The following is an 18,580-nucleotide window of genomic DNA, read 5'->3' on the forward strand; positions in this document are numbered from 1 at the left end:
AAATTACTGGAAAATCTGTAACTTGTTTTGTCTGCTTTGTTCTGCCAGCTCTTCGTACGTAAATGGAATTAATAACTCTATGAAAAACTCATTTCCTTAGACTGTAACGAGTATAAACTTTTTGGCAAGTTGATGTCTAAAATTACATACTTTGGCTTCAAGGATACAGAGTATTTAAATGCTGAGACTGATTTTGCACTGTTAAAATCACAGAGAATTCTGCTACTTCCTCAGTTTAGTAGAGGAAGTATAGATTTCTATGCAATTGTTCTAGAGTTCTCTCTGCTTCACACTGAGACAACTATTCTCTTGCAAAATGCAGTAATTAATGATAGAACGTTTTTTGAGAAATTTTGAGAAGACTTTTTTTGTTCTGTAGTCAGTTTGCAAATTCTTAGTGAATGTGACACAGTAAAGGGAAGTATGTGAATGCAGACTGAGTTCTGGAGAATTTTATTATATTTGGTTAACATAAAAATAAAGTAGAAGAATAATTAATGTCTAACTAAGCTTGCCTATATGCTGAGGTAACCTTAAATATCTTTGGTTTTCTTTATTTGCTGATAAAAAGTACCTTAATTTAAAAAAAAAAAAAAAAAACAAACCCCACAAATGTTTATTAGAATTCTGGATGTTTCTAGTAAATCAGATATTTTAATCTCTTTGGCTACTGACTTTTATATTAGACTGACAAATTTTATATGAAGCCTATTTCTCTCAAATTCTCCATGGATTAAACTACAGAACAAGTTTTTGGACGAAAAAGTTTAGAATTTAAAGTATCTGCCTGTAATGAAGGTCATAAAATTACAACAAATTATCAGTACTTACAGCAAACAAATCTTTGGAGAAGCAAATAGTTACCATCTGCATATCAGCTCTTTCTGAATGAAACTAACAAAAGAGGCTACTCTGAAAGATGAAGTGTGAAACTTCATGCTACAATTACACATTCTTAATCTAGTTTCAGTTAATTCACACTTTACCTAACTAGAAACAGTACTCTGCTCTACACTAAACATTCTGCCTGATGAGATAAAAAATAAATCTTTGGTGAAAAGGTTTTCTTTTTCTTCAGCAAGTAGAAAAAATCTGTTCGAAAATATATATATTTTTAATACTGTATTGTTGATCAACTACATGCTGAAGAAAAAAATTACACTTGGAAGTCTTTGGAAGTATCTGCTGGTATTATTATAATTTTCTTTAAAGGCTCTTGTAACAACAAGGTAGTTAAAACTGTAAAAACATACAACTCGTCTATGCAATCAATTACTACAATTAGTGGAAGCCCTACTGTTGGTTTTTTTCTTGTTAGTAACTACTTATACAATAAAATGTATTCAGCTCTTCAAACCTATAGCTTTTAACTAGTTCAATTATTATAGGAAAATATGCAGCTTCCTTTTCTTCTACGGAAGATTCTTTGGTACAAGATTATTTTAAAAGCCTTTAAGTCAACATGGTTATGAAAAGGTGAACAGGTACTTTCTGATTCTGAACTAGCAAACAGTTACAAGCTTAAGAACTACAGGATGATTTGTAAAAAGAAGAAGTACAGAACAGCAGGGCTTACTGATGACTTTCTGACCACCTTTTGATACATACAGAACAATACCAAAGTCAGCCCGGCCTACCAGAGGAGTTCCACCAGACTTAAATGGAGCCAGGAGCTCCCATGGTTGCTTTCTCACAATATTACATTTTAAACTTTTTTTTTTTTTTTTTTTTTTTTTTTTTTTTTTTTAAAGTAAAATGAGGAAAGCAGAGAAGAGGACTGGATAGTTATATAGGCAAGTTTATAACATTGGATGAATCCAACCTCCTCCCTCTCTCTCTCCTCCTCCCACCCCCATTAAGAAATAAAACACGATACCCTGTCAGTTTGCTCCACATTTTCATGAGGCAGCTCAAAGTAACAAACTGTTCCCTGAGTACAGGAAAAACAAACAAACAAAAAAACAAACACCACAACACACTAGAATAACTTTTAAAAGAGGTAGTATCAAACAGGAATTGTATGGGTTCAAGGCAGTAGCACTACTTGTGTCCTTCAACAGACTCTTCAACTAAAGCTCTGGCTTTTTATTTCTCATGGTAGAGTTTTAGATAGGCTTATGTCACTCCCTGAGCTAAAATTCCTGGCTAACAGCATACTAGGCAAAGGCAAGGATCAGGGTTGCATCCCAAAAACAGCTGTGAGGCATACGATGATGCTAGCAGGGCTTCTCAGCATTCAAAGCTGAGTAAAAAATGAACTATGAGCTCACGATGCAGTTTACTTATAACATCTAAGAAGCATTTAAGGCATCTTTCCAAAATCCAAAGCAACTTTATAAATACTAAAAAGGCATAAGGCAAATCAGTCATTTCATTATATATAATGCAAGGCACCACTGCTAAGAAGTACTGCAATACCAGAGTACTCAGCATTATCATCTGTTCCACGTCTCTTAGGCAGAGTCAAACTGCTTGGAAATACTGAATACTTCTTCATTTTGCCATGCGTTTTAGCATTAATTGTCAATAAATTGATAGCATTTGTCCACACTTGAGTGGGGAACTCAATGTGCCCTAGAGCCCTAAGGGTACATCCTGTCAGCAGTCGTTGGCACAAGTTTCTGGGGAAAGGCACTGTTGTAGGCTTCCTGGAGCTAATGGAAATCAAGAGGTACAAAAGATTTCACGTGACTGTTCAAACGGAAGTACCAACTCCAATTTCTGCAGTTTTTGAACATTGTCTAGATCAGCCACATTAAAACATTACATCTTCTATTCTGAGATATCCTTCTTTTTAAAGGCAGAGCTTCAGCTAAACAATCTTGTTCATCTACCTATACAACTCCCTGGTTACTGAGCACACACGCACACAAACGCACGCATTCTATACGCAACTGGAAAAAAAAGAAACCTAAAATAAAACACTACTAGGAAGTATCATCAGTTCCACAGCTGGGATCAAATAGAACACAAACGAGGTAAAGCAGTTGTATTTCAGAGTTCACCTCTCGGCAAACTGAGGTAGATAGTCAGCAAAAGAGCCAAAAGACTTCCCTTTGCTCCAGTGACATAATTTCAACTCTAGTCAGAAATCTTCTCTGTCCTTTCACATTTGTTGACCATCAAACATTCAAAAGGAATGAGTTAAACAAAAAAAAAACAAAACCCATTCAACAGAAATACGGGATCACCTGTTGAGTTAGTCAGGCTTTCCACAATATAACTTTGGCTCCCTGTTCATTGTCCTTCGAACAGACATACATTGCAAGAATGTCTGATGTGGTCCTAAGGGTGTGAGTTTTGCACTGCAGAGTGGATCTGAAGAGGTGAGGTAGCAGGCTGGTCAGCAGCAAACAGCAGGGGTGATTCTTTGCTGTTACTTACGGTAGAATTCATCACGTTCTTACCCAAGTCACTGCTTACAAAAGGACTGGTAGCACAAGGAGTGGCACTTGTCACAGAGGAGAGGTGTATCTCATCATTGGACTCATGTGAAAATCTTCCAGAGTCACCAGTCTCATGACTTCCTTCGCTGTTGGCTGAATGCTCTGTATCAGCAGCAATACTGAACGGCACCTGGAAGTTAGAATGCTGGCCAGGAGAGCTGGGGGAGTCATCCTCACTTATCAGCACAGTAGTACCTGGCTGATAAAGACACACTGCCTGGACAAATCTTCTCTGAGGCTATATAAAAAGCAGAGAGGAAAAGGTCATTCAGCCCCTGAAAAGCTACAAAATAATTTCAATTTTTACTGCAATTTCCAGCTCCAATTCAACCAGAGTGCTTCCAACAGCACTTGAATGGAACAACAATCCGGGCTTTGCTACAGGAGATTAAGAAGAATCCGTTTCAAACCTTGCTCACTCTTTTCTCTTCCATACTAAATGATACAATCTTTTCTTGCTAAGCATGGCTTATCAAGGATGGTTTCATTGGAAAGATCTCAATAGTTTTATTTTAAAATATACTTGGTCAAGCTGTTCCCCATCCCTTCATGCATATTACTTAAGCATTCCCCCTTGGGTCACAGCAAGTATTTTGCTCACAGAAACATCAGAAACGTACAGCTGCTCTAGCTTTATTATTCCTTAAACATACAAAAACACAATATGATTTAGTACTCTGTAAAAATAAGATAGTGCAAATTCACATCTATGGAACATCTATCATGTTCAGGATTCGGTTTAACATTTCAGTTTTGAACTGACATTTTTCTAATTCAATTAGCACGTCCATTCAGGGCACCTGAATTTAGAATCAACGTAGTTATAGCTCAGATTCTGCATTTCTTCAGTACTTTGGATAAATCACTGGTTTCTCATTGGTTCAGCAAACATAAGGTTTTAGCTGTCAGGATAGCAGGGGATTTTTAGATGTTTATGCTTAATTTGCATTTATACAAAGTCTCTGCAGGTGTACTGTAAATGCTTTGCACGGACAGTATACAGAAGTCTGTCTGCTCACAAAAGAGAACAGGCGAGAAAGTCATCAGTTGACTACAAAGAGTTAAAATATTTGACAACTTGGGACAGAAAATAAAAAGTCCACATGACTTTGCTACAAGGTAGAACACAATCAACCTTAACAGAAGTAGAACTATTCTATCAAAAATTAGACCAGTAATGCAGACACACAGAAAACTCCTTAAATTCCTTTGCAAACAGAGGGTAGTAAAGACTGTGTATCTCTGCACATTAGACCAGTTACCTCCTCTGTCTTCATCTTCTTAGTATCCTGGAAGAACAGCCACCTCTTCTTGCAGTTGGCCTTTGTGACAGGCCCATAGCTGTTAATAATAAGATCGGATCCTCCCTACAAAGAAAAGAGAGAGGAAGAGAGATAGACGTTTATTTTAACAGAATTAATTTCTAAGAGATTTGAACATATGTCTCTATTCCTACCTATTGGCTCCATATTGAAAATAAAGACAAAGTCTTTCTTAATGCTCAGTTTTCTGTGGTCTAGTATTCATCTACTGCCTGAGATGAGTGAAGACCAGTCCCACTGAATCTGGCAGATTCACAGCCTGAACTCACAGGTATGATACCACAAACATAGAGCAAACAATTCCAGTCACTGTTCCTATTCTAGTCTCGAGTGTCCGTGTCTGCACTGAGCTCAATTTCCATTGTTTTCCAGCTCTTGCCTAATTCTTCAAAGAACAGCTCAAATCAAGTTTGCAGTATGTATGGGATATGTCTTAAATCAGTGCATCTGTATGTGAAAGAAATCTAAGAGATTCTACATATCCACCGATACTTCCTGCCATCTAGACTAATCTATAATTTGGCATATGTAACTGCCCTACCAGTAAAAATACAGGAAGATATTTAATACCTCTTGTGTGTCTCACTTGACTAGATTGTATATCAGCACTGACTTTAACTAGAAGCCAAAAAAGACAATCACCTATCTCCTCGTCTTAGAATAGAAGCTCCAGACTAGCCATCCCACCACCCCTAAGCTGATGGACCTTTTATCCTCTGACAGTGTGCCAGAGCCACAATCGGCATTCTGCAGAGTACAGTTTAAGACAAATGTTTTAAATCTCTAGCTGAACTTCAAAATGAGTCTTGAAAATTTGATCCTGGATTGCCAGTCACACCTGTGCCTGTCCCATCAGAAAAAAGCTGCTGTGGAGTTGTAGTGTATATATTTTGACAGAGATTCAAATGTTGTAACAATAAATTACAAGGAAAGATTTCTGTTTTGGTAGAAAATAAAGCTCAAGTACCTTAGCATCAACGAAGCTGTTTCCCACTATCATTGGCAATAAGGATTCTGCATTCTCTGCCATTCCTTCAATGCTCTTCTCCACCTCATTAGCACTGGCTAATGAGATGTTGGTATGTGACAGCCGATCAGTGCTTTGCTGCACAGGTTTAGGAGCAGATGTTTTCCTACACAATGTTAAGTAGGAATAAAATTGACCCATAGGAAGAAAATACATAGAATCAAGGATAAAATTCAAGGCTATTATTAATCAAGCAACATTATATATTCAGTATATACAGCAACATTGGTATATTCTTAGCATCTACATTTTGTTATGCGATACTCCCAATTCTTATGAAATTTAAATGTTATTGCTTGTGACAAAAATAACATCTGCTTCCAGTTAATCATGCACAGGCTACAAGCAGAAAGGAATTCTCATGATTACTAATGTTACTTGGGTGAAGTAACCACTATTGACAGTAAGACCTTTCCACCATGCTACCCAGAGACTGTCTCTCAAAACATATTTTCTTCTGAGCGTGTGCTAAAAACCTGCTACTAAAATATACTTTCAGACAGTTTTTAAAACACATATTTTTAGTGATGTATATTTGTTCTGATCCTACAGTTATGAAAAGTCACTAGGACCATGTTAGGTCTCACAGCAGCTGATGACAAGGAAAACGAATGGTGGCTTGCACCAGTGCGGTGAAACTGCCTTATGGATCTGCTTCATGGCAAAGTTCAGCAGCACTAACGGGTCAAAGCCTTGCAAACCAGATCTGGACAGACTGCAGGGTTAAGCATGAGGAACAGATGATGCAAAGCAGCATGTTTATCAGACTCAAAAGGCTCTTTTATTTGGGAAGATGCCTTGTATTTAGTTCTCAAAACATTACTGACTCCCTTTGTGGGTTCTTCTATCTTTTCATTGTAGAAAGGCCTCAAGCAGAATAGGAAGAGCCAACATAAGGAGAGGCTTTGCTTCCACTTTTGCTGGGAAGATGTGAAAAGACCAAGCTCTTCAAAGAACTTAGTACTGTTGGAGAAGAATGCATGTCTTAAGTGACTTGCGCTCATATACAAACAGGTTGTTGAAAAAGATCTCACACTTCAAGAACAAAAACGTACCTGGCTTTACTGCGATAAATTAAGATCAGGATGCAGATAAGGATGCAGGTCAGGGCTATGCAAACCCCAACAACAATGCCAGTCATCGATTTTTGGTCCAGATGGTAATAGTCAGAATAAGCTATAGTAAAAAAAGAACATTAAAAGGCTCAGAAAGTAGGAAGAGTTACCTCCTGCTCCCTGTCAGGAAATGAATGAACAGAATTACGTTCACAATAACACAGAAAAAAGAGATTTCCAGACATTCTCTGTCATACATTTTGACTCTTCTGAAGAAGAAGCTTATAACTGAAATAAAGCAGTGTATGTAGCAATGACAGGGGTAGGAGGGGGGGAAGAACAGACAGCCCCATACTACAGTCTCTGCAGTGATCTACAGCACAGAGCAAAGAAGCCCGGCTCCAACCCCTTCCTACTGGATCACAAACAGAAAAGGCTTGGAGAATTCCAGCCACTGTCACCTAGAAAGGTTTTACACTTTGACACCATATGTCTATTACCCTAAACCTGAGTGCATGATTGTAGTTATTCAGGCCTGAAATATAACTGAATTTCAGAAAGGGAGAAAACTTGAGCAAGAAAAATCCCTGTGTGAATCACAATTCAGTGTGTAACGGGAAGGAAAGTTTAGAAGTTTCATATACCTGAATAATTACTAGCTCTGGACTCACAAACATATTTAAAATCTCTGAGAAGTCACTGTGACAAATCCCATTCTGTGACAGACAAGGCCAATTATTCTTCTATTGTTATATGGAGACACCACAGAACTTGCCGTGATTTCCTCAAGGTAGCACATTTTGTTCCTTAAAGAGCTGCAAGTGGGGCTGAATTCTTTGGTGAAACCATATGCCAGTATATCACTGACTGACTGGTTGATTTAGGTTGCTGCAATTGTAGGAGCCAGCAAATTTCAACAGATTGATTTGAGATGCGATCTAATCTCTGCTGGGCTGTCTGGTTCTAACTGACTCAGTGCTATTGGCATCCCAAGCCAAACAAAGGACTTAGAGGAAATGCCTCAGCCAAGTTTGTAAAATCAAAAATAGCTACATATGCCCATTTGACAAGCAAATGTCCAACTTCTATGGAATTAAACCAGTTCTGAGTTGCACTGGGACAGAAATTCCAAAACAGTTTCATTTAGAAAGAAAATGCTACACTGTTAGGACCACTTCACAAAAAACAGAATGGTTTATCCAGAAAGTAGTTGCAAGTGAAAATGAACAGGAATCATTTTTCCTGATACTTGAGATGGAATTAATCAGAACATTGCTACTGACCCGTGGAATCTCCTGAATCCAAGCGTTTAGGCCTCTGATTAGACTCTGATGTCTCCTTTGGCAGGACAGCAAGTTCCACCACATTTGAGAAGGGTCCTTCTCCCACTTCATTGGAGGCTGCTATTTTAACCAAGTAGACATTTCCTGCTACAAGATTTTCCAGCAAAGCCATAGTCATTGCTCCTGTGAAAATATTAATATACAGTTCCAGTTAAACAATAGGAACAAACTGAGATTTTTTCATCATTGTACCTCTAAGGAGATGCCCCAGTCATTAGCCAGACTTTCAGCCACAGAAAGCAGAAGAGTAGACATCCCTCATATACTAATTTATATGCCTCCTAGATCTCCTAGATGGAATGGCACTGTACTGTAAATATCAATAAAAGTCATCATATCAACATAGTTCATGTTCAGTTTAACAAATTTCGGGACTATTTGGTAAAATGAACAGGACAGACTTGGAAAAGTACATTGCACTATGCTTTCAAAATGAAATTAAACCCTATTTAGACACACGTAGGTTTCCTTGATTACTATGCATCTAAGCTGTGCTACTAAAATATTACAGAAAATGTCTTTCTCACGTGTTGAGGATTCATTTTCTAAGATCACTACAGGCAGAAGAAATAGATTAAGAATGTAAATAGGATTCACTTGCATTGTCATAAGGCATACAAAATTTTTTCCTTCCCTAAGCAGTGGCAGTTATGGCAGTTACAAGATCAAATCTATCCCCTGTTCTCTTTCATATATTCCATTCACTTTTTTGGACTTAAATCTAAATTTCAACCTTTCAAATCAGCTTCAGAAGTCAGAATTTATAGTATCACATGAGCATATGAAATACATGTTGTTTTGTTAACAGAAAAGACTATACATCTGGCAAAGGAGAATCTACTTCAAAAGCTACTTCAACTCTACCATAAAAGAAACACCCACTAGCTGAAAGCATTTGAAGTAAAACGTGAGGTATCTGTAACCAAAGGAGCTGTAATACCTAGCACCAGCAAGGGTGAAAGGTCGTGTTTCAATATTAAAGGCTCTTTCCCACCATCTCCTTTCAAATCTGCTGCATTGCTAAAGCAAGTAAGCACTTTGTACTGATTTACTGCACAGCAAGTGTGTAAAGGCTGTAACTTCTGATCCACTTGAAAAGAACTAAGCAAGAGAGGGGGAAGTGGCTGGAAGATAACTCACATCACAGATCAGCAACACACTGCAGTTGTATCTTAATGCTGCCGTGTCTAATACAAGCTTGATCGAACTGGAGGGTTTCTGTTGGTGATGGTTTTGTTTTGTTAAGCTGGTGGATTGGTGGAATTTTTCGGGCATAAACTGAAGCCTATGCTAGGACATTTGTAGGTGATAGCATTGGTTTGTGGGCTTCTTTTTCTTTCTGCTCTGGTTTCATTGGTTGCTTTGTTTTGGGTGTCTTTTATGGTATGGGAAATGAACGGGGCTCACATTTCACAAATTTTCTCCAGAATTTTAGTGTCAAGACAAAACAACGCTGTTTATTGTATAGGATTAGCTGATCTTGATAAAACAAGTGCATCTAAAAGAGCCACACCCTGCCTCTAACTGAAATTACCTGTGAAAGGACTGTCAAAGGAGTATTTGCTCAGTTTCCCCTTTACATAATCATCATCTTTCACAGCTCTCATCTGTACTTTGCAGAAATACTGCAGACTGTCCTAACACATCAAGATGCCTGAATTCCATGCCATGCCTCAAATCCAAATGTATCTGTCCAACTACACAATTAGCAATGAACACTGATGAACACAGTAATGCACTGAGATCTGTAGCACTCCATTTGTTCATACCCTCCAGCATGCTCAGTACAGGAACACATGCAAATGTTGATTGTTACTGATATCCCCCTCATTTAAAGTATCTATGGTAAAACACAATAGCTTTGTATCACCCCTTCTTTGTAATTTTTAGTAACATAAAACCCACCCGTTCAATCTTCCTCTTACAGTTACAGTTTGTGAAAATTTCAAAAACTTTCTTATCATTTTTTCTCAGGCTTAATAGTCATTTCACTGCTGTTTTTCATAGAAATTTCACACAATTTCTATTGCAGGTCAAGCTGAAAAGCACTATTCTGCCCCAGCAATGACAAAGAGGGACTGCAACTTTACAAAACAGCTGTTGGTTCTCCATCCTCTTTCCAGAAGCAGTGCATGGGACAACCAGCAGTTTTCAACTAAAACACTTCAGTCTCAATGATGGAAAAAATAATTCTCCTTCATGATTCCACTTCAAAAGTCATTAAGTTTTGTATATTTTCTTATACAGAAAATTTAAAGCATCACTCTCTGGTGACAAGTAAGCTTTCAGCCATGAAACAACAGAACAACAAAATATAACTATTCCTAGGCAACCCTCTTTCTTACACTACTCAGCATACGACTGTATTCCTTAAAGCTCCCTTCCTTGGTTTAAAACATTATTCAAACATTATCTATTCTAACTGCTTCTGCCAATTTTGAATACCAATCTAAGAGCAAATGCCTTTTTTCCTGGCTACAACAGAAACCTGTTCTTGATGGAGCTCTTCAAATCAAAGTATTGTTCTGGAAAGTACCTATAAAACATAAATCTATATGTGATCATAAGCATATGACTACAGATCATATTACATATGAACATATTCATATTACATAATTCATATAATTATTCATTACATATGAACAGTTCATATTATTATCGCCATACCTGAAATACTGATAAATCAGCTAGCTGGATTTCAGCATTTCAAGAGAGCCAGAGAGTTAAATTCAATTTGCACAGCTATTTACTAGGAGTAGGGTAAAGTTCATTAAGCAAACTCAGTTTAGTGGATTGGCAGTGATCAGAAGAAACTTATAAACCCACACAGCTGCATTTAAAAATGTACTCCTGAAAGGCAAGGCATCTTAGAGACTTTAGATTTGAAAGAACACTTTCACAAAGCAGAACCATCATGATCACTTATCAAAGAACCGTGATGATTTATGACATGTGCACACACTAAGCTCCAAAGCAACACAGACAACCCCACTCTCCTCACCTTCTGAGGTATTAACTGGTTCTTAGCATGTTTTTATCACAACTCTTGGAATAATTCTAAACTAATTATAACTTTTATCTGAACATTTATATTCTAACTGTAGTCCATGGGGTTTGAAAGTTAGGAAGCATTCTGCAAGTAGCATCACTGTCAGTCCAGGTCATACACTTCTGATTTTAATTTACCTTCTCTGTGCAACACTTGCCATTCCCCAGCAATCCAAGACTTCCTGGATGCATATAAGATAGTGTATCGTGTAACAACTGTTTCAGGACCATCGGGTGGCTTCCAGGAAACCAAAGCTGTATCATCTTCTATCAAAGTCACCTTCACTCCTACTGGAGGGCCAGATGGTGCTGTGAGAACAGTAACACAGTACTATTAGACTAACTTAATTTACATGCAGTTAAACTGCTGTGCAGACCCAATGGCTATTGCTGTATCCCAGATAACACAGAAACAAATACATATTCACTGCTCCTCAACAGAAAGTCTCCTGCTAACTCTGACCTGGCCAAGAGCTTAGATTTTTTTAAACAAGTTCCACATTTTTTTGCTTTACTCCAAAATAAAACAGTAACTGACAATGCAAAAAAGCCCCTGCAAACAGGAACATTCCAAACACGCTCAGAATGTGAAACTCAGTTATACTGAAAATGTGCAGCTGAAGTTTTCAATTTTCACTCCTCAAACTGGAAGGTAAGCAAAACTAACAGCCAGAGAACTAGAAAAAATGATGCACATGGAATTGTATTACAGCTCCTAAAACTGATGGATTTTAAAATATACTTTCACAATACCTATAAATGGACCATAGCTCTTCAATACATATTTTAAATTTTTTATTGAAGTTATCCCAGTGTTGCTAATGGTGTACACATATCACATTTTATTTAAAACTGGTTGCTGATTTAAGACAGATTTTGAAAAATAATTTTGTAGTTTGAAAAAACTGACTTTCCAGAGAGCATCCTTTTATTTTTCACTGAGAACAGCATTATCTGTATATTAGAATCCAGTCTCTCTCTCTCTCCCACATATAGCTTCAAATTAATGAGCAGTTTTTCAGGTGATTTGGTGTACAGAACTTTTCAGAACCTTGTGTTCTCTCTTAGTGCCCTCACCTTCTGGAAGGGTAGTATGATAGACCACTGGACTCCAGGGACTAGAGAGCTGGTCCACGTGCAACCGAACTGCAAATTCATACATGGTTTTTGGTTCAAGGCCTTGAACTAACATGTGAGTCTCCGACCTGTATACAGATAAAATGAAAGAAATACAGCAGCATGAAATGACTTGCAGATCCAGATCTCAAATGATATCTCTTAGCCACTTTGAGTAGATTCCCACTGTCAGCTTCATACAGGACAGACCAGTTAAGTTCAGACATGAGGTCCATCTGCACTGTCTAGCTGAAAAGATAATTGTACCAACCCTGGAGCTCTCTAGAAGACATTATGTTTGCCATTGATTGTTTTAAGTTTTTATATAGGTTGTTTGGATTCACCGATTCACAAGTCAGGGCAAGAGCATCATGGCCCAGACTTGCCAGCAGGTATCCTAACTCCAGCTCTTTCCATATCTGTTCATACAACACTGCTTTAAACTGCAGTAACACAAACTACAGCCACAGTTGAAAAGCCACGTGTTCTTGGTTCTATTATCTGTTCTTGGTTCTACGTCTCAGATCACAGTAAAGCACAGCCTAATGCATGCAATTCCCCTTTACATTTATGGCCTCTATCGCACCCATGTTAAGGAGATCTCTACGGAACATGAATCTTCCCTACTCATATTGTAGTCATACATATTGATTTTAATATTTATTGCATTAATTATAATATTGCAACTTACTATTTGATCACAATGCACTATAGACAGTCTGCTTTATTTTGATTCTGGGAAAAACAATTGTTTCACACATACTAGGGTTAATTCAGCATGATAATACCTACATTGAGATTGAATCTCAAGATGATATTACAAAATAGATCTCACTTTATTAAATCTGATTTAGTATTTTCATCTTCAGGGGCACAAGGTCAGTCACCAGTACTTAAAGTTGTTGTGATTTTCATCCTATCACAACAGCAGTAATTGATGCTATGCTCCATGTTATATAGCAAGAGTTTTACACATGAATATACTGTATCTACTTGTTAACTCAGGAGTTAACAGCAGAGAATGTATTCTTTGAAGAGAAAACCATCCATATTAGAATGGAAGCTATCTCTTAACACAACATTTATCTTCTTTAAAAGGCTTGAGCAAATTGAAGTATTGAGGAAGCTACGCATACATCTCTCAACAGCACCATGACCACCACTGCAAGCAGTCACAGCGGACCAAAGTCTTCTACTCCCATACTACCTGGGCACAGAGTTGAACACTGAGCTCAGGCAGAATTTCTTCTGTGTCCTACTGCTCTGTGATACGTGCACTGCTTCTCTGAAAACCAAGCTGTAAGTCCTGCTCAGCTTTCTCCTGATGCCACGTATTTAGGAGCATGGTATGCTCAGCCCATCAAAACTCAAGAGTTCTTGTTTCCAGTCTTAATATCAGACACTGCACGCAGGCCCATTTTTGAACAGAGATGCTACCCATAAAATAAATAATCAGTTTGGTTGAAGAAGAGCTTAACAAAAAATTCAACTTAGCTAAATAAAGCTGTTAAAAATTCAAGAGCTTGTCCAGTGATGGATGACAGGTCCATCAGAAAACTAAGGTGTTCTACAGTCACATCTATATAGCCAAAGAAACAGAACTCTCAGCCACCTGGAAAATCACACAGTTCTTTGCAGCAACTTGTATCTTTCTCAAAGGAAATTAAAAGAGGGCAGAAAGACTGGAAACTGGATCCAGAAATGAGAACTCAAGATGCAACAGCACTGCACTTACGTTTGAAGGTACAGAACCAGAGATGCATTCTGCAGTCCTACTGGGTTGCAGCGGATTGTGTAATTAATGACCTGTGCAGATGTAAAGGCAGGTTTTCCCCAGTGAAGGTAGATAGAAGATGAAGTGTTAGCTTTAGCATAGAGATGGTGAGGGGGTGGCGGTGGTGGCACCATGCGATCACGGACAGCTTTTTAAAAGGAAAAAGAAGCATAAATTATTTAATGAACCATATACAGATACTGGTAAGGTTAAGAGACAGGACCGAACCCACAGGTTTAGATTCAAATCTGTTCTTATTCAGTATTACTACCTCTTATTCAGACCCAGGAATCTGTTCAAGCTACTGAACTGATATGTGGTATATCACTGGTTAGACGACACAGACAACGCAATAGGGAAGGAAAATGCATCTGGTAGCTCATCTTGTTTTCTCAGCTGAAGCTTGTAGAAACAGGAGAATGTTTCTGACTAGGACAGTACTTATCATAGACAGGATCTTTCTGTCTGTCTATTTTACACTGAATTGATTACTTACGGGTTAAAATTACAAGCTGCTAGGATCCTGAAACAGCTCAGATTTTAATAAATACTTCATGCACCTACAACACTTACAGACACATCCTGGAGTGCTGACTGTTTGGTCTGCTTGATAACCCTCTTCCATATTGTTATATGCCAGCAGCCTTACATGATACTTTCTTCTAGGATCTGCACAAACAGAAAATTAATCATTAGATTTAAGTATAAAATAGGGATTTTCAGGTAGTGAGATAACTTGAATGTTCTGCACATTCATTTCAAAATTTGACTGCTACAACCCGTGGACTGATAAACAGGGTGGACGTGTGGATGAATGCCTTTTCTCACCCAGCCCTGTGAATTTTCATGAATCTTTTGTCTAGACTGTACTGGGAGATCAGTCACATATACCAGTCTTGCTTCCAATAACCTGAAACAGAATTTCCTAATAGGTATCAGTAGGAGGAAGATAAATATCACATTTCTAGTTTAAACAAACCCACACCTTCACGGCTACAGCACTAAATTTTTTTAAAATAGTATTATGTAACATACTGAAAATGTTTTCAGTGAATTTCAGAGATCTGTTGAAACAAACAGCATGAGGTCCACAGAAACCAACATTTATTTCTGGATAAACAGGCTGGAATGAAGCAGAGCAACAAAGACAAACACAGAAAGACTGGTTCCAGCAACGAAGTGGGAAAACTTTTGGTTCAGGCTTCCTAGAGGATATATAATACCATGAAACAAGTCACTGTCAATAATGCCTTTCACTTAAAACTACCACTTCCACGTGTTTTCCTGAAAGCTGACTCTGTCACACACACAAGGTCACTGTTCCTGCCTTGAATGGTCTCCCTGCTTGCCTTTCTCTTGCCATGTCTTTGGGTCCTCATATTACAGTTTGCTGCTGCTCTGGCCATGTCTGTGGGTTCTCACATTGCAATTTCTGCTCCTCTCTGTTTTGTTAATGATACACCGGCCTTGATCCAAATAAACAAACAGTACAAATAAAAATAAAACACTACAAAGGATTGTAAAAATAAATGCAGAGTTAAGAAGTGGATCTTCAGCTTTTCACAGCTACAAGTTCAAAGCACCACAACAGCTGTGCTACCAGAGCCAGCTTCTCTGCAGCCTACCCCCTGGACATTTGTTAACAAATCTCACCTGTACAATGGGTGATTTCCAAAGCAGTAGTGCAAATGAGCTCTTCTGGGTTCAGCTAAACTTTAAAATAGCAGTGATACACATATAATTTTCCCCTTCCTTTGTTACAGCTACTGAAGGTACTTCTTTCCATTAATATTCTAAGAAGGTCTGGACAGATGTTATATAATTGTCCCGATATCCATAAAAGTATCCCTTTTCAAAATAAGCTCTCCTTTTTCTCTTTTTACCTGAGATCTGACATGGCCTCTCTCGTGAAATAAACAGGAATGCAGCTCCCTGGTATTTTTTCACCACAAATAAGACTTCTGCTTACATAAGACCGTCAGCTCCCTCTGCAGTCTCTGCATCAGCATTGCAATCAACAAATCTCTAATCCTATACACATAGCAGTGACTTCAGAGTAACACATTTTGTAAAACGTTTTCATGCTTTTTTTGCAAGAGGCAGTCTTTTTGTGATGCAGTTACTAACATCAGTTTTAATATCACTGGATACATTTTACATTTAGATTTATTTTAAAATACTATTTTATCGAAATCTAAGTACAAGTGGTAATAAAAAGGGGATCTTAAAACTGGATTTACTCCTTTGATGTCTTTAATGTTAACAGGAGAATAAGCAAGAAAAGCTTGTTCCCATTTTTCAAGTAAACTTCCTTGTTACAAGAAAACAATATAAATAGAAATATGTCATTTAAAAAAAAAAAAAAAAAAAACTAGAGTAAAATTGTCATTTGCGTTTTACTTTCTTTTCAGATTATAATGTCAGTCTAACAGTAGATAAAGTCATTTACTCCAAGTCAACAAAATCATACTCATATAGAAGAAAACCAGAATTATATACCTCTTTAGGCTTCCTACTTAACCTGTGGTAGGAATGCATGTATTTACCACATAACTGAGGGCAGCAGAGGGGCCATCTGACAAAACTGTATCTGGCATGGAAGTGTGGATGAAGCAAAGGGGTGGCATTGAATTTCTCCATGTAGAAAAAATGGCACCCCCTGACATTCGTCAACACCTGCTGAACATTTATGGAGACCAAAGAGCAGACATGAGCACAGTGAGGCAGTGGGTGCTGTGTTTCAGCAGTGGGGACAGCGATGTGAAAGACAAACCAAGTTTCAGATTGCTACGCACAATTGTTACACTGAGAAATGAAGAGCGTCCACATCAGCTCATCTGCACAAATCAGCAGATTACGACCAGAGAACTGCCTGTGAAGACGAATGTCAGATTTAATGCATTAGAAACAAGGGTGACATGGTTGGAATATTGCAAAGTTTGTGCCAGATGGGTCCCACAGATGCTATGCAGGAGTATGCAAGTTTGTCAGGACCAATACGAGGCTCAAGGTGACAGTTTTCTGGATTGATCATTACCAGAGACAAGATGTGGTGTCACCACTACAAGCTGGAGTCAAAACAGCAGTCTGGGAAATGGCAACACATGAGCTGGCCATTGAAGAAAAAGTTCAAGACACAGCCATCAGCAGGTAAAGTGACGTGCACTGTCTTTCAGGACAGGAAAGGGGTGATTCTTCTTGATTTCTTAGAACCTGGTCAAGACATCAGCTCTTATCATTTCATCAGGATGATGACTAAGCTGAAAGCTCAAACTTACAGAGTCAGGCCAGAGAAAGGGATAACTTTCCTCCTGCAACACAATAACACCAGGTCCCGTATCAGTTTGAAGATGGTGGAGCGCGTTGCCAGTCTTGGCTGGGCTTCCCTACCGCACCCACTGTGCAGTCCAGGTTTGGTACCTTTGACTACCATCTGTTCAGGCCAATGAAAAGTGGACTGTGTGGGCAACAACAACAACAACTTCCTAGCATCAACACCGTCATAAAAGCTGTGGAACAGTGGGTCACCTCCGGTGGTGCAGATTTTCATGATTGCAGCATGCAGGCTCTTGTTCATCGCTGGCAAAAATGCACAGCTAATGGCGTTGACTGTGTTGTAAAACAGTATTTTGTGGTTGAGAATTTTCTCTATCAAATAGTGTTATTGTGCTCTTTGTAGCTGTTATAATTTCCAGGGAAATAAGTAGAAGGCATTACTTTTGGAGCAACCCATGCAATAATCTACTTTCCCATCCGTTCACAGAAGAAACTTCAGCTCCAGTACTATTTAGCAGATCCCTGAAGAGATTCCATGTCGACAGGTGGCATCCAACCAGCCCAGGGTCACACAGTCTGTACCTTTTTCTCTACAAGTTCCTGCAGCAGAGACCCCTGCTGCATTTCCGCAAGAGGCGAGATGACAGACACAGCAATTTATCATCCTGCTGAGCACCTTCAAAAACGCCATGCCTTTTGAAAGTGGTCACCCAGAACTGATCGTCTTCACTGTGAAGTGAAGAATAGCTGAGGTCTGGTGCCCTGCTGAGCTGAATGAGGAGTCTGTGAGGTCTGTTTATCCTCACTGCTTTTTTTTTCTTTTTTAACCTGAATTCCTCATTAACGCTTGACTGGGGAGAAGAAAAATGGGAAATGGAAAAAAGGGGAAATTTTAACTCCCACAGAAAAAAAAAAAAAAAAAGAATTCAAATGTTTTCAAGAAAAAAAAACCCACATTTTTGAATCAGTGGATTTTTTTTTTTTTACTAATGCCACACATTTTAAGAAAAGCCCAACACTGAATACCAACTCATCTTACTTTTGTGTAGTGCAAGAAGTTTCAAAAAGAATTATCTTCATAAAGAAGAACTTGTTTTAAAAAAATGAAGTCTTTCAGCTAGCCTGTGGCATCTAAAATCCAAGGTTATTTCCACTTCTTACACAGTACATCAT

The 18,580-nt window shown here is 38.3% G+C and overlaps 1 protein-coding gene across 1 annotated transcript in view; it reads right to left on the bottom strand.

The window, feature by feature from the left end:
• Positions 1 to 1,696: 1,696 nt before the first annotated feature.
• Positions 1,697 to 18,580, bottom strand: part of PRTG (protogenin) — an 82,412-nt gene continuing 65,528 nt past the window's right edge. The window contains exons 12-20 of the mRNA XM_052672270.1: positions 14,705 to 14,800; positions 14,093 to 14,279; positions 12,319 to 12,446; positions 11,380 to 11,550; positions 8,134 to 8,316; positions 6,851 to 6,971; positions 5,736 to 5,901; positions 4,709 to 4,813; positions 1,697 to 3,684 (exon numbers count right to left, since the gene is read on the bottom strand). Coding sequence (XP_052528230.1) covers positions 3,286 to 3,684; positions 4,709 to 4,813; positions 5,736 to 5,901; positions 6,851 to 6,971; positions 8,134 to 8,316; positions 11,380 to 11,550; positions 12,319 to 12,446; positions 14,093 to 14,279; positions 14,705 to 14,800 — 1,556 coding nt within the window. The 3' untranslated portion in view covers positions 1,697 to 3,285. The remainder of the gene's footprint in view (positions 3,685 to 4,708; positions 4,814 to 5,735; positions 5,902 to 6,850; positions 6,972 to 8,133; positions 8,317 to 11,379; positions 11,551 to 12,318; positions 12,447 to 14,092; positions 14,280 to 14,704; positions 14,801 to 18,580) is intronic.

The sequence above is a fragment of the Tympanuchus pallidicinctus genome, unplaced genomic scaffold (assembly GCF_026119805.1).
Source record: "Tympanuchus pallidicinctus isolate F22 unplaced genomic scaffold, pur_lepc_1.0 scaffold12, whole genome shotgun sequence".
NCBI lineage: Eukaryota > Metazoa > Chordata > Aves > Galliformes > Phasianidae > Tympanuchus > Tympanuchus pallidicinctus.